This window comes from Panthera leo, chromosome A1 (assembly GCF_018350215.1).
Source record: "Panthera leo isolate Ple1 chromosome A1, P.leo_Ple1_pat1.1, whole genome shotgun sequence".
NCBI lineage: Eukaryota > Metazoa > Chordata > Mammalia > Carnivora > Felidae > Panthera > Panthera leo.
The window spans coordinates 209185394-209198582 of NC_056679.1; the positions used below are offsets into that span (position 1 = coordinate 209185394).

The window sequence follows — 13189 nt, forward strand, 5'->3', positions numbered from 1 at the left end:
TAGGCTCTTTCCATAATTTGGCTATTGTTGAGAGTGCTGCTATAAACATTGGGGTACAAGTGCCCCTATGCATCAGCACTCCTGTATCCCTTGGGTAAATTCCTAGCAGTGCTATTGCTGGGTCATAGGGTAGGTCTATTTTTAATTCTCTGAGGAACCTCCACACTGCTTTCCAGAGTGGCTGCACCAGTTTGCATTCCCACCAACAGTGCAAGAGGGTTCCCATTTCTCCACATCCTCTCCAGCATCTATAGTCTCCTGATTTGTTCATTTTGGCCACTCTGACTGGCGTGAGGTGATATCTGAGTGTGGTTTGGATTTGTATTTCCCTGATGAGGAGCGACGTTGAGCATCTTTTCATGTGCCTGTTGGCCATCTGGATGTCTTCTTTAGAGAAGTGTCTATTCATGTTTTCTGCCCATTTCTTCACTGGGTTATTTGTTTTTCGGGTGTGGAGTTTGGTGAGCTCTTTATAGATTTTGGATACTAGCCCTTTGTCCGATATGTCATTTGCAAATATCTTTTCCCATTCCGTTAGTTGCCTTTTAGTTTTGTTGGTTGTTTCCTTTGCTGTGCAGAAGCTTTTTTTCTTCATAAGGTCCCAGTAATTCATTTTTGCTTTTAATTCCCTTGCCTTTGGGGATGTGCCGAGTAAGAGATTGCTACGGCTGAGGTCAGAGAGGTCTTTTCCTGCTTTCTCCTCTAGGGTTTTGATGGTTTCCTGTCTCACATTCAGGTCCTTTATCCATTTTGAGTTTATTTTTGTGAATGGTGTGAGAAAGTGGTCTAGTTTCAACCTTCTGCATGTTGCTGTCCAGTTCTCCCAGCACCATTTGTTAAAGAGACTGTCTTTTTTCCATTGGATGTTCTTTCCTGCTTTGTCAAAGATGAGTTGGCCATACATTTGTGGGTCTAGTTCTGGGGTTTCTATTCTATTCCATTGGTCTATGTGTCTGTTTTTGTGCCAATACCATGCTGTCTTGATGATTACAGCTTTGTAGTAGAGGCTGAAGTCTGGGATTGTGATGCCTCCTGCTTTGGTCTTCTTCTTCAAAATTACTTTGGCTATTTGGGGCCTTTTGTGGTTCCATATGAATTTTAGGATTGCTTGTTCTAGTTTCGAGAAGAATGCTGGTGCAATTTTGATTGGGATTGCATTGAATGTGTAGATAGCTTTGGGTAGTATTGACATTTTGACAATATTTATTCTTCCAATCCATGAGCAGGGAATGTCTTTCCATTTCTTTATATCTTCTTCAATTACCTGCATAAGCTTTCTATAGTTTTCAGCATACAGATCTTTTACATCTTTGGTTAGATTTATTCCTAGATATTTTATGCTTCTTGGTGCAATTGTGAATGGGATCAGTTTCTTCATTTGTCTTTCTGTTGCTTCATTGTTAGTGTATAAGAATGCAACTGATTTCTGCACATTGATTTTGTATCCTGCAACTTTGCTGAATTCATGTATCAGTTCTAGCAGACTTTTGGTGGAGTCTATCGGATTTTCCATGTATAATATCATGTCATCTGCAAAAAGCGAAAGCTTGACTTCATCTTTGCCAATTTTGATGCCTTTGATTTCCTTTTGTTGTCTGATTGCTGATGCTAGAACTTCCAGCACTATGTTAAACAACAGCGGTGACAGTGGGCATCCCTGTCGTGTTCCTGATCTCAGGGAAAAAGCTCTCAGTTTTTCCCCGTTGAGGATGATGTTAGCTGTGGGCTTTTCATAAATGGCCTTTATGATCTTTAAGTATGTTCCTTCTATCCCGACTTTCTCAAGGGTTTTTATTAAGAAAGGGTGCTGGATTTTGTCAAAGGCCTTTTCTGCATCGATTGACAGGATCATATGGTTCTTCTCTTTTTTTTTGTTAATGTGATGTATCACGTTGATCGATTTGCGAATGTTGAACCAGCCCTGCATCCCAGGAATGAATCCCACTTGATCATGGTGAATAATTCTTTTTATATGCTGTTGAATTCGATTTGCTAGTATCTTATTAAGAATTTTTGCATCCATATTCATCAGGGATATTGGCCTGTAGTTCTCTTTTTTTACTGGGTCTCTGTCTGGTTTAGGAATCAAAGTAATACTGGCTTCATAGAATGAGTCTGGAAGTTTTCCTTCCCTTTCTATTTCTTGGAATAGCTTGAGAAGGATAGGTATTATCTCTGCTTTAAACGTCTGGTAGAACTCCCCTGGGAAGCCATCTGGTCCTGGACTCTTATTTGTTGGGAGATTTTTGATAACCGATTCAATTTCTTCGCTGGTTATGGGTCTGTTCAAGCTTTCTATTTCCTCCTGATTGAGTTTTGGAAGAGTGTGGGTGTTTAGAAATTTGTCCATTTCTTCCAGGTTGTCCAACTTGCTGGCATATAATTTTTCATAGTATTCCCTGATAATTGTTTGTATCTCTGAGGGATTGGTTGTAATCATTCCATTTTCATTCATGATTTTATCTATTTGGGTCATCTCCCTTTTCTTTTTGAGAAGCCTGGCTAGAGGTTTATCAATTTTGTTTATTTTTTCAAAAAACCAACTCTTGGTTTCGTTGATCTGCTCTACAGTTTTTTTAGATTCTATATTGTTTATTTCTGCTCTGATCTTTATTATTTCTCTTCTCCTGCTGGGTTTAGGCTGCCTTTGCTGTTCTGCTTCTATTTCCTTTAGGTGTGCTGTTAGATTTTGTATTTGGGATTTTTCTTGTTTCTTGAGATAGGCCTGGATTGCAATGTATTTTCCTCTCAGGACTGCCTTCGCTGCATCCCAAAGCGTTTGGATTGTTGTATTTTCATTTTCGTTTGTTTCCATATATATTTTAATTTCTTCTCTAATTGCCTGGTTGACCCACTCATTCGTTAGTAGGGTGTTCTTTAACCTCCATGCTTTTGGAGGTTTTCCCGACTTTTTCCTGTGGTTGATTTCAAGCTTCATAGCATTGTGGTCTGAAAGTATGCATGGTATAATTTCAATTCTTGTAAACTTATGAAGGGCTGTTTTGTGACCCAGTATAGGATCTATCTTGGAGAATGTTCCATGTGCACTCGAGAAGAAAGTATATTCTGTTGCTTTGGGATGCAGAGTTCTAAATATATCTGTCAAGTCCATCTGATCCAATGTATCATTCAGGGCCCTTGTTTCTTTATTGACTGTGTGTCTAGATGATCTATCCATTTCTGTAAGTGGGGTGTTAAAGTCCCCTGCAGTGACCACATTCTTATCAATAAGGTTGCTTATGTTTATGAGTAATTGTTTTATATATCTGGGGGCTCGGGTATTTGGCGCATAGACATTTATAATAGTTAGCTCTTCCTGGTGGATAGACCCTGTGATTATTATATAATGCCCTTCTTCATCTCTTGTTACAGCCTTTAATTTAAAGTCTAGTTTGTCTGATATAAGTATGGCTACTCCAGCTTTCTTTTGGCTTCCAGGAGCATGATAAATAGTTCTCCATCCCCTCACTCTCAATCTGAAGGTGTCCTCAGATCTAAAATGAGTCTCTTGTAGACAGCAAATAGATGGGTCTTGTTTTTTTATCCATTCTGATACCCTATGTCTTTTAGTTGGCGCATTTAATCCATTTACATTCAGTGTTATTATAGAAAGATATGGGTTTAGAGTCATTGTGATGTCTGTATGTTTTATGCTTGTAGTGATGTCTCTGGTACTTTGTCTCACAGGATCCCCCTTAGGATCTCTTGTAGGGCTGGTTTCGTGGTGACAAATTCCTTCAGTTTTTGTTTGTTTGGGAAGACCTTTATCTCTCCTTCTATTCTAAATGACAGACTTGCTGGATAAAGGATTCTCGGCTGCATATTTTTTCTGTTTAGCACACTGTAGATATCGTGCCAAGCCTTTCTGGCCTGCCAAGTTTCAAAGGAGAGATCAGACCCGAGTCTTATAGGTCTCCCTTTATATGTGAGGGCACGTTTATCCCTTGCTGCTTTCAGAATTTTCTCTTTATCCTTGTATTTTGCCAGTTTCACTATGATATGTCGTGCAGAAGATCGATTCAAGTTACGTCTGAAGGGAGTTCTCTGTGCCTCTTGGATTTCAATGCCTTTTTCCTTCCCCAGTTCAGGGAAGTTCTCAGCTATAATTTGTTCAAGTACCCCTTCAGCACCCTTCCCTCTCTCTTCCTCCTCTGGGATACCAATTATGCGTATATTATTTTTTTTTAGTGTATCACTTAGTTCTCTAATTTTCCCCTCATACTCCTGGATTTTTTTATCTCTCTTTCTTTCAGCTTCCTCTTTCTCCATAACTTTATCTTCTAGTTCACCTATTCTCTCCTCTGCCTCTTCAAGCCGAGCCATCATTGTTTCCATTTTGTTTTGCATTTCGTTTAAAGCGTTTTTCTTTTTTTTTTTTTTTTTTTTTCAACGTTTTTTTTATTTATTTTTGGGACAGAGAGAGACAGAGCATGAACGGGGGAGGGGCAGAGAGAGAGGGAGACACAGAATCAGAAACAGGCTCCAGGCTCCGAGCCATCAGCCCAGAGCCTGACGCGGGGCTCGAACTCACGGACCGCGAGATCATGACCTGGCTGAAGTCGGACGCTTAACCTACTGCGCCACCCAGGCGCCCCTAAAGCGTTTTTCAACTCCTCGTGACTGTTCCTTAGTCCCTCGATCTTTGTGGCAAGAGATTCTCTGCTGTCCTGTATACTGTTTTCAAGCCCAGCGATTAATTTTATGACTATTATTCTAAATTCACTTTCTGTTGTATTTAAATCCTTTTTGATCAGTTCATTAGCTGTTGTTATTTCCTGGAGATTCTTCTGAGGGGAATTCTTCCGTTTGGTCATTTTGGAGAGTCCCTTGCGTGGTGAGGACCTGCAGTGCACTTCCCCTGTGCTGTGGTGTATAACTGGAGTTAGTGGGCGGGGCCGCAGTCCGACCCGATGTCTGCCCCCAGCCCACTGCTGGGGCCACAGTCAGACTGGTGTGTGCCTTCTCTTCCCCTCTCCTAGGGGCGGGATTCACTGTGGGGTGGCGTGTCCCGTCTGGGCTACTTGCACACTGCCAGGCTTGTGTTGCTGGGGATCTGGCGTATTAGCTGGGCAAGGTGCACGGGGGGTGGAGGGGCAGGCTTAGCTCGCTTCTCCTTAGGTGATCCACTTCAGGAGGAGCCCTGTGGCAGCGGGAGGGAGTCAGATCCGCTGCCGGAGGTTTGGCTCCGCAGAAGCACAGAGTTGGGTGTTTGCGCGGAGCGAGCAAGTTCCCTGGCAGGAACTGGTTCCCTTTGGGATTTTGGCTGGGGGATGGGCGGGGGAGATGGCGCTGGCGCCTTTGTTCCCCGCCAAGCTGAGCTCTGCCGTCCGGGGGCTCAGCAGCTCTCCCTCCCTTTGTCCTCCAGCCTTCCCGCTTTCCGAGCAGAGCTGTTAACTTATGACCTCCCAGACGCTAAGTCGCGCTTGCTGTGGGACCACACTCCGTCCGGCCCCTCCGCTTTTGCCAGCCAGACTCGGGGGCTCTGCTTGGCCGGCAGGCTGCCCCTCCGCCCCGGCTCCCTCCTGCCAGTCCGTGCCACGTGCACCGCCTCTCCGCCCTTCCTACCCTCTTCCATGGGCCTCTCGTCTGCGCTTGGCTCCGGAGACTCCGTTCTGCTAGTCTTCTGGTGGTTTTCTGGGTTATTTAGGCAGGTATAGGTGGAATCTAAGTGATCAGCAGGACACGCGGTGAGCCCAGCTTCCTCCTACGCCGCCATCTTCTCGAGAATCCTCGCACTGGGTGTTATATACAGGGGATGAATCTACTCCTGAAATCATTATTGCACTAAATGCTAACTTGCATTTAAAATTCTTAAAAATACATAAATAAAATAAAAAATAAAAGGTATTTTCATGTTCATTCTCCTGTTAGCTCTCTGTGACAACACTGGTAGACAGGGCAACTATTATCCCCATCTTACAGCTGAAACAGCAGAGGCTTAGAGAAGCCAGGGCGGGGGGCTGCTTCGGATCCCCCTAGAACAATAAAAATAACAGTTACAGAGAATTTACATGATGCCAAGCATGGTATTAACACTTCATGTGCATGATCTCCCTTAATCCTCCAGTTCATCCACTGAGGTCTGTTACCCTAGTTACCCTAGTTAAAACAACTCAATTTGGTAGGGATAATGATGGAAACACTGATTACATGTGTTACAAAAATGATGAGAAACATGAATTGTTCTGTGTCTCTCCACTGCCACCTTCTTTCCTTACAGATTCATCTTTCAGTTTACCACCTCTCTCTTCAGCTGTGTCTGCTGTTTAACCTGTCAAGTTTTAATGCTGATGGCTGCATTTCTTAGAAATTCTCTTTGGTTCTTTCTCCATAGTTTTCCCCACTATATGCCTTAAAACCCAATGCTGTAGTTAGGATTAGTTTGAGTCCTAGAAGCATCATTTCCTGTGCTTTTAATTGTATAATCTCAGACCTTTTTTTTTTCCTCTCCTTTCAGAGTCTCTCATTTTAATATTTTGCAAAATATTTTCTAGTTTAGAGTACCCCAAGGGGTGCCTGGCTGGCTCAGTAGAGCATGTGACTCTGGATCCCAGGGTTGTGAGTTTGAGCGCCACGTTGGGTATAGAGTTTACTTTAGAATAAAATAGCGGGGGTTCTCCAGATATTTTCTAAACAAATACCTATCAATGTTAGTTTAACAGATAAAATAGCCCCAAAATACAGTGTTGGCCCCCAAATAGATGAAGTTACATGTACACTGGTATTCTATTTATACAAGCTCCAGAGATCCAGGGTTTTGTGTTCGTGAAGTGTGTTACGATCTAGCATGAGGCCTTGCCCATAGAAAGGCAAATAGAAGTATTTGTTTCATTATCCCAGTGGTAGCCTTATCTGACAGGATGAAATTGAGTACAGCTCCACGTTTGCGGCTTGGGGGTGTGTGTGGAGTGTGGCCCAATAATTGACAAGGGGGCAAGAAGAGGAACAGGGTTTTCTCCTGGCGGAAGCAGAGGCAACGGATTCAGTTTCACCGTTCAGCTCCGGACTCCTCCGGCTAGTCTCCAGAGATAATGTTCGTCAATATGCTTTCTAAAGAAACTGAGTGGCAGTGTTCACTGTCCACAGAGAGAGTGCTTCTTTGAGGTTTCTGCCTAGTTTCTGCTGTGGAGTTTCTCCTTGATGTATCATGGGTCTTTTACCTTTGATAGCATTCACTGTCCACAATGGGGCAGGAACACCCAAACTTGAAAAGCTTTTTTGCACATGCTCAGTTTCACAGCATTGTTTCCATATTGTATTTTTATTTTAAGACTGGATATCCCGAACAAATCCTAGAGAAATGCAGTCTGATCTGAAGAGAAGGAAATTACAAAGCCATCCCTGGGTAAAGCAAGGTGAGAGAAAGCCAGTGATAGCTTCTCAGGTGTGTAGATACCCCAGGGGTAAAGGTTTATCCTTTTAAATGCAGGACTGTTCGCCTTAATTTCTCAATTTTGGTGGTGATTTTGTCATTCTTTTTAGATGGCAATAATTATGTTCATTTGACAAGAGTATTGAAGTCTAGTTACCAGGTCAATTGTAGCAGAAGTGGAGGTGGGATTAGTTGGTGGCCACAGCCTTTGCTAATCTCTTTTCACAGCCTGACTACTTGAAGCAACAACTCAGCGCCCGTCTCCATTTGTTTCCGTCTGCTTTGGAGACACGGCCTGCCTTTGTGGTTATAATACTGCTTAACCACGTGTTGGTTTCTCTTTTTATTATCCTTCAGTCTTCAGTCTTTCTGTTTTGCTGGCTGTTTTCTTTTTCAACACAGCGTTCACCCAACTTTGCAGCTGGAACTTCTCCACAGTTCCATTCTCTCTGTGGCCTCTCCTCCCTCGACTCTCTTGTCCTACAGGTTACCACTGTTTTTAAAATTAAGAGATGGCCAGAATTCATTTTCCTTCTGTCACAATGACAGGGCAGGAATTGTGAGAACCATATCCAGACCTTATGATTCAAATATTAGGTAAAATGTGACTGCCTTAGATGTGATGATAAACATCAGAATAAACCAACAAACTTATAAATGAATCGGTCCCATCGTAACTTTGTCCTTTTCCCTTGAAAGGTTCTAGTGCTCCGTGTGGGAGTCTGCAGTGTACGAAAAAACACATCAGTGCTGAGCTTTCACCTCGATCAAAGCAGGTGCGTATAGAGTATGAGAGAGAGACCGTGGTGAGCCCCTGGACAACTGTTCACGAGAGTCCTGCTTCCCTTCTACAGGTAAGCATTGTTCCAGATTTCAATTTGTCTGGTGATTTCCGTGTGTTCCCTAGTTCCGTCTGTTTTGTTTTGCGGGATGTAGAGATACTGCAAGATTGAAGGGGTAATTCAGAGCATCTACACCTTTGGCTTAGGGCTCCAGCCTTTATCAGAACTTTCCTTGATTTTGCATTTTCCTTTTAACTAAAAGATAACAAAACATTAAGAACAGATCATTGTACGACAAGTATAAAAACCCAGTGTCCATTCTTCAGATCTGGTGCCAGCGTCTAGCTGTGTCAGGTGACGTTCAGCCCACTGTCGATCCCGTTGGGCTGGGCAACCCCTGTCCTGGGTTTGCTTTGCATTTCCTTCGCCAGTTGGTGCATGAGCGACTAGAATCTTTGGAAAGCTTAGTTCACGTTCCGTTTACTTTTTCCTCAGGCTAAGACCACAGCTTACTACCTTTCTTAATTTGATAGGACTTGGCAGCAACCGAAGAAGAGCTAGAGCCTCCTCTCGGGGTGGGTGGCGTCGACAGTGTGTCTGGGAGCACTGGCAGCATCCTCAGCAGACTTGACTGGAACGCCATTGAAGACATGGTGGCCGGCGTGGATGATAAGAACCTGTCTCTCCACTGGGCCCTGGACCTGTAAGACCTGCGTATCATTGTGTTTCCCGGCAGAGACTAGCATCTCAGTGATGTAGTTCTGAAAGATTGGAGTGTTTAAGGGAGAGAAGCAACGAAGGAAGCAGCATGAATATACCACCTGCAGCCATATCATTCTCTGGATTAGCCATTTCAAGAGGGAAAATAAACACTTCTCAATAATTTTGCCTTCATGGGGAAAGGGTTGTTTAACTATAGATACATGCTTTTGCATTTGGTATCTCTTTAGGCATACTTTTTACAATGATGAAAAAATGAAAAGGACCTGTCAAGCCAGTTTACATAATATTTAAGTTATTAATTATCACCTCCTCCTTTATTACCCCCCAAGTTTTGAGAAGCAACCTTATATGGATAAACCCGACGGAAAAAATTCTTTTGTTGTGGAGAAGAAAGTCACAATCTCGCCCTGAGACATAATGAGCTCCATTTTAAAACAGAGCCTTACTCACCTGTGCAGGCCTGGCCCAGGAGTGAAAAAGGAACCACTTTCCACCAATACTGGACTTCTAAATGAGCCAAGTTTCACGGAGGCCAGATCTGTCCTCTGCTCTGTAACCTGAAAAGCCTTGAAGAAACAGGGCTGGATGCTTTGAGTGGGAAACAGGATTCCCGACTCTAGAAAGCTCACGTTAACTTTATAAAAACTACGGTGCAGAGACGTGGGTAGTTTCTGGCATTGCACCCAAATAATAATTTGGGAGATAATTTTTGTGAGAAGAAACTAAAAATCTCACGCATTTGTCAATTTTTGGTGTAGTATCAAAGAATACTACTGTCTGAAAAAGCTATGAAATATACCTCCTTTTCCAACTACATTTGTGAGGCCAGATTTTTTTCGTATATACTTTGACCAGAACAACATGCTGGAAGAGGTTGAATGCAGAAGCGGGTATGGGAATTCAGCTGTCTTCCATTAAGCCAAACATTAAAGAGATTTGTAAAACTATGAAACTGCTACTCTTCTCATCAAGTTTTGATTTGGAAAAATAGTTATCTTTTGTAAATATGTCTTATAAACATTGGGTCATTGTAATTAAAAATGTTTAAACTTTCTCTGTTTTCATTTTTAACATGATAAATGTTCACAGATACACCCACATAAAAAAAAGCTCTTTAGGACCCTTGATTTTTATAAGGCGAACACAAAGTTTGAGAACTGCTGTTTTAGAGCTATGTGTGAACTCTTAACAACTTGACATTTTACACCACTTCAGAAATAAAGGGGTTTTACAACAGTATAATCCCTTTTACCTCCCTGCTCCTGTTCTGATTTAAACATTTAGTTGTCTTATCATTTCCAGTGCTTTTTCATTTCTTCCTGTAGATCCAAATCTCTGTCTAGTATTTCCCTTCTCTAGTATTTCCCTTCAGCCTGAAGATCATTGGATTTCGTATAGTGCAGATCTTCTGGCAATTAATTCTCTCAGGCTTCATTGACAGAACTATATCTTACCCTCGTTATTGAAGGGTATTTTCTGTAGCCCTTATTCTAGGGCAAGATTTTTACTTCTAGGCTGGATGTCTGGAGTGTTAATGAGGTGTTAGCAGGGTCTCGCTGCTCTGGCTGGGCACAGCCTCCCTCACCCCCCAGCCGTGCTCAGCCTCAGTGACCACCTTCTGGTGTGCCTCAGGGAGTCTCGTACTGAATACAGCAACTCTGCCCCGTCTGCACACAGACTTTTGGGAATCGTCTCTGTGCAGCCAGCTTCCTTCTCTCTGTTGCCCTGGCCTGCAGAAGCCAGCCACTGTTACCACCCTGACCTCTGCCTCTTCAGCATCGTAGGAGGACCGCAAGTGTTCCGCTCGGACTCTAGTCCGTTATGTTGAAGTCATCGGGACAATATCCTTAAGCAGACAGCTAGGCGTTCAGGAGACTTACCTCAGGAGTCTCCCTTCTCTCCGGGATCACTGTTCCGTGTTGCCTATTTTCCAGTGTCTAAGAGCAGTTGCCTCACGTGTGTTTTGACTCACTTTATGGTTCAGACAGGCAGACGAGTCAGGTGGTAGTTACTCTGTCATAGGTGAGGTGGAAGCGTTCTCTTAGTGAACATCCACACAATAAACCTGAAACTGTGGAGTGAACGAGGGCAGAGAGTATCAGCAGAGGACTGATATTCCTAGGCAGTCTCAACTTCTAGCTTGAGTCTCAACCTCTGGCTGCAGTACAAAAACTGCAGTACAGTGGGGGCGCCTGGGTGGCATATAGCGGGGAAAACTATGGAGAAAGAACCAAAGAGAATTTCTAAGAAATGCAGCCATCAGCATTAAAACTTGACAGGTTAAACAGCAGACACAGCTGAAGAGAGAGGTGGTAAACTGAAAGATGAATCTGTAAGGAAAGAAGGTGGCAGTGGAGAGACGCAGAACAATTCATGTTTCTCATCATTTTTGTAACACATGTAATCAGTGTTTCCATCATTATCCCTACCAAATTGAGTTGTTTTAACTAGGGTAACTAGGGTAACAGACCTCAGTGGATGAACTGGAGGATTAAGGGAGATCATGCACATGAAGTGTTAATACCATGCCTGGCATCATGTAAATTCTCTGTAACTGTTATTTTTATTGTTCTAGGGGGATCCGAAGCAGCCCCCCCGCCCCCTTGGCTTCTCTAAGCCTCTGTTTCAGCTGTAAGATGGGGATAATAGTTGCCCTACCAGTGTTGTCACAGAGAGCTAACAGGAGAATGAACATGAAAGTACCTTTTATTTTTTTATGTATTTAAAAAAAATTTTTTTAACGTTTATTTTTGAGACAGAGAGAGACAGAGCATGAACGGGGGAGGGTCAGAGAGGGAGACACAGAATCCAAAGCAGACTCCAGGCTCTGAGCTGTCAGCACAGAGCCCAACACGGGGCTCGATCTCACGGACCATGAGATCATGACCTGAGCCGAAGTCGGACGCTTAACCGACCAAGCCACCCAGGCGCCTCTTATTTATGTATTTTTAAGAATTTAAAATCCAAGTTAGCATTTAGTGCAATAATGATTTCAGAAGTAGATTCATCCCCTGTATATAACACCCAGTGCTCATCCCAACAAGTATCTTCCTTAATGCCCCTCACCCATTTAGCCCATCCCCCCACCCACAACCCTCAGTTTGTTCTCTGTTTACGAGTCTCTTATGTTTTGCCCCCCTCCTTGTTTTTATATTATTTTTGCTTCCCTTATGTTCATCTGTTTTGTATCTTTGTATCTTCACTCACATGAGTGAAGTCATATGATATTTGTCTCTCTGACTAATCTCGCTTAGCGTAGTGAAAATACCTTTTAAACGGTGAAGAGTAACATGGAGTGAATGGTGGGTTAGACCTTCATTCTTAAGATCATTACCATCCCCTGTCTGGCTGATCAGAGCACAGCTAATTTAGAATCCCTAAACTTATGAGTTTGGTGCTGCATGACCATGTGATAATAGCACCTTCCCGAGTACTTGTTTTTATGTTCGGTACTGTGCTAAGCCCACAATATATATGTTCTCAATATTATAACACATAGTTTGCTGGTGAGAAAACTGAGGCTTACACAGATGGGTTAGGAATTTTCCTAGGGCTAAAGAGTAAGTGGTGAACTAGGATTCCAAACAAAGCTAACCCCACAGCCTGTTCTCTGAACTGCTGCACACACAGCCATACTCTTCACTCTGAAATCGGTATCTGAAATAGTTTTTAAAGTTTGTTTATTTTGAGAGAGAGCGAGCAAGCAAGCGAGCGCAGGGGAGGGGCAGAGAGAGAGGGGGAGACAGACAGAATCCCAAGCAGGCTCCACAGTGCAGAGCCTAAGGCAGGGCTCAAACCCACGAACCACAAGATCATGACCTGAGCCAAAACCAAGAGTCAGACAATTAACCAACTGAGCCACCCAGGTGCCCTGTATTTGACATTTCTGAGAGTGTCTTATGACTTAAGAAAATTTTTAAGTTCATTTTGAGAGTGCGAACTTGAGCGGGGGAGGGGTAGAGAGAGGGAGAGACGATGCGAAGCCTGACATGGGGCTCGAACTCACGACCTATGAGATCATGACCTGAACCAAAATCACGAGGAGGACGCGTAACTGACTGAGCCACCCAGGCACCCCGTGTCTTATGATTTTTAAAAATTTAAGTTCGAGAACCTTATTCTTGGGGCACCTGGGTGGTTCAGTCCATTAAGCATCCGACTTTGTCTCAGGTCATGATCAGGTCACGGTTCACGAGTTCAAGCCCTGCATCGGGCTCTATACTGACAGCTCAGAGCCTGGAGCCCGCTTCAGATTCCGTTTCCCCCTCTCTCTCTGCCCCTCCCCTGATCGTACTCTGTCTCTCCCTCTCTC

General features: G+C 43.4%; 1 protein-coding gene across 6 annotated transcripts in view; it reads left to right on the top strand.

Annotated features, from left to right (window-relative positions):
* The window catches only part of CPLANE1 (ciliogenesis and planar polarity effector 1), a 139910-nt gene extending 129980 nt beyond the window's left edge, over positions 1 to 9930 (top strand). For 5 of the 6 annotated variants that reach the window (XM_042951784.1, XM_042951823.1, XM_042951790.1 and 2 more), the window contains 3 exons: positions 7272 to 7355; positions 8072 to 8226; positions 8688 to 9930. In XM_042951784.1, coding sequence (XP_042807718.1) covers positions 7272 to 7355; positions 8072 to 8226; positions 8688 to 8861 — 413 coding nt within the window. In that variant the 3' untranslated portion in view covers positions 8862 to 9930. The remainder of the gene's footprint in view (positions 1 to 7271; positions 7356 to 8071; positions 8227 to 8687) is intronic. The other variant, XM_042951815.1, reaches the window with a different exon arrangement.
* Positions 9931 to 13189: the final 3259 nt, after the last annotated feature.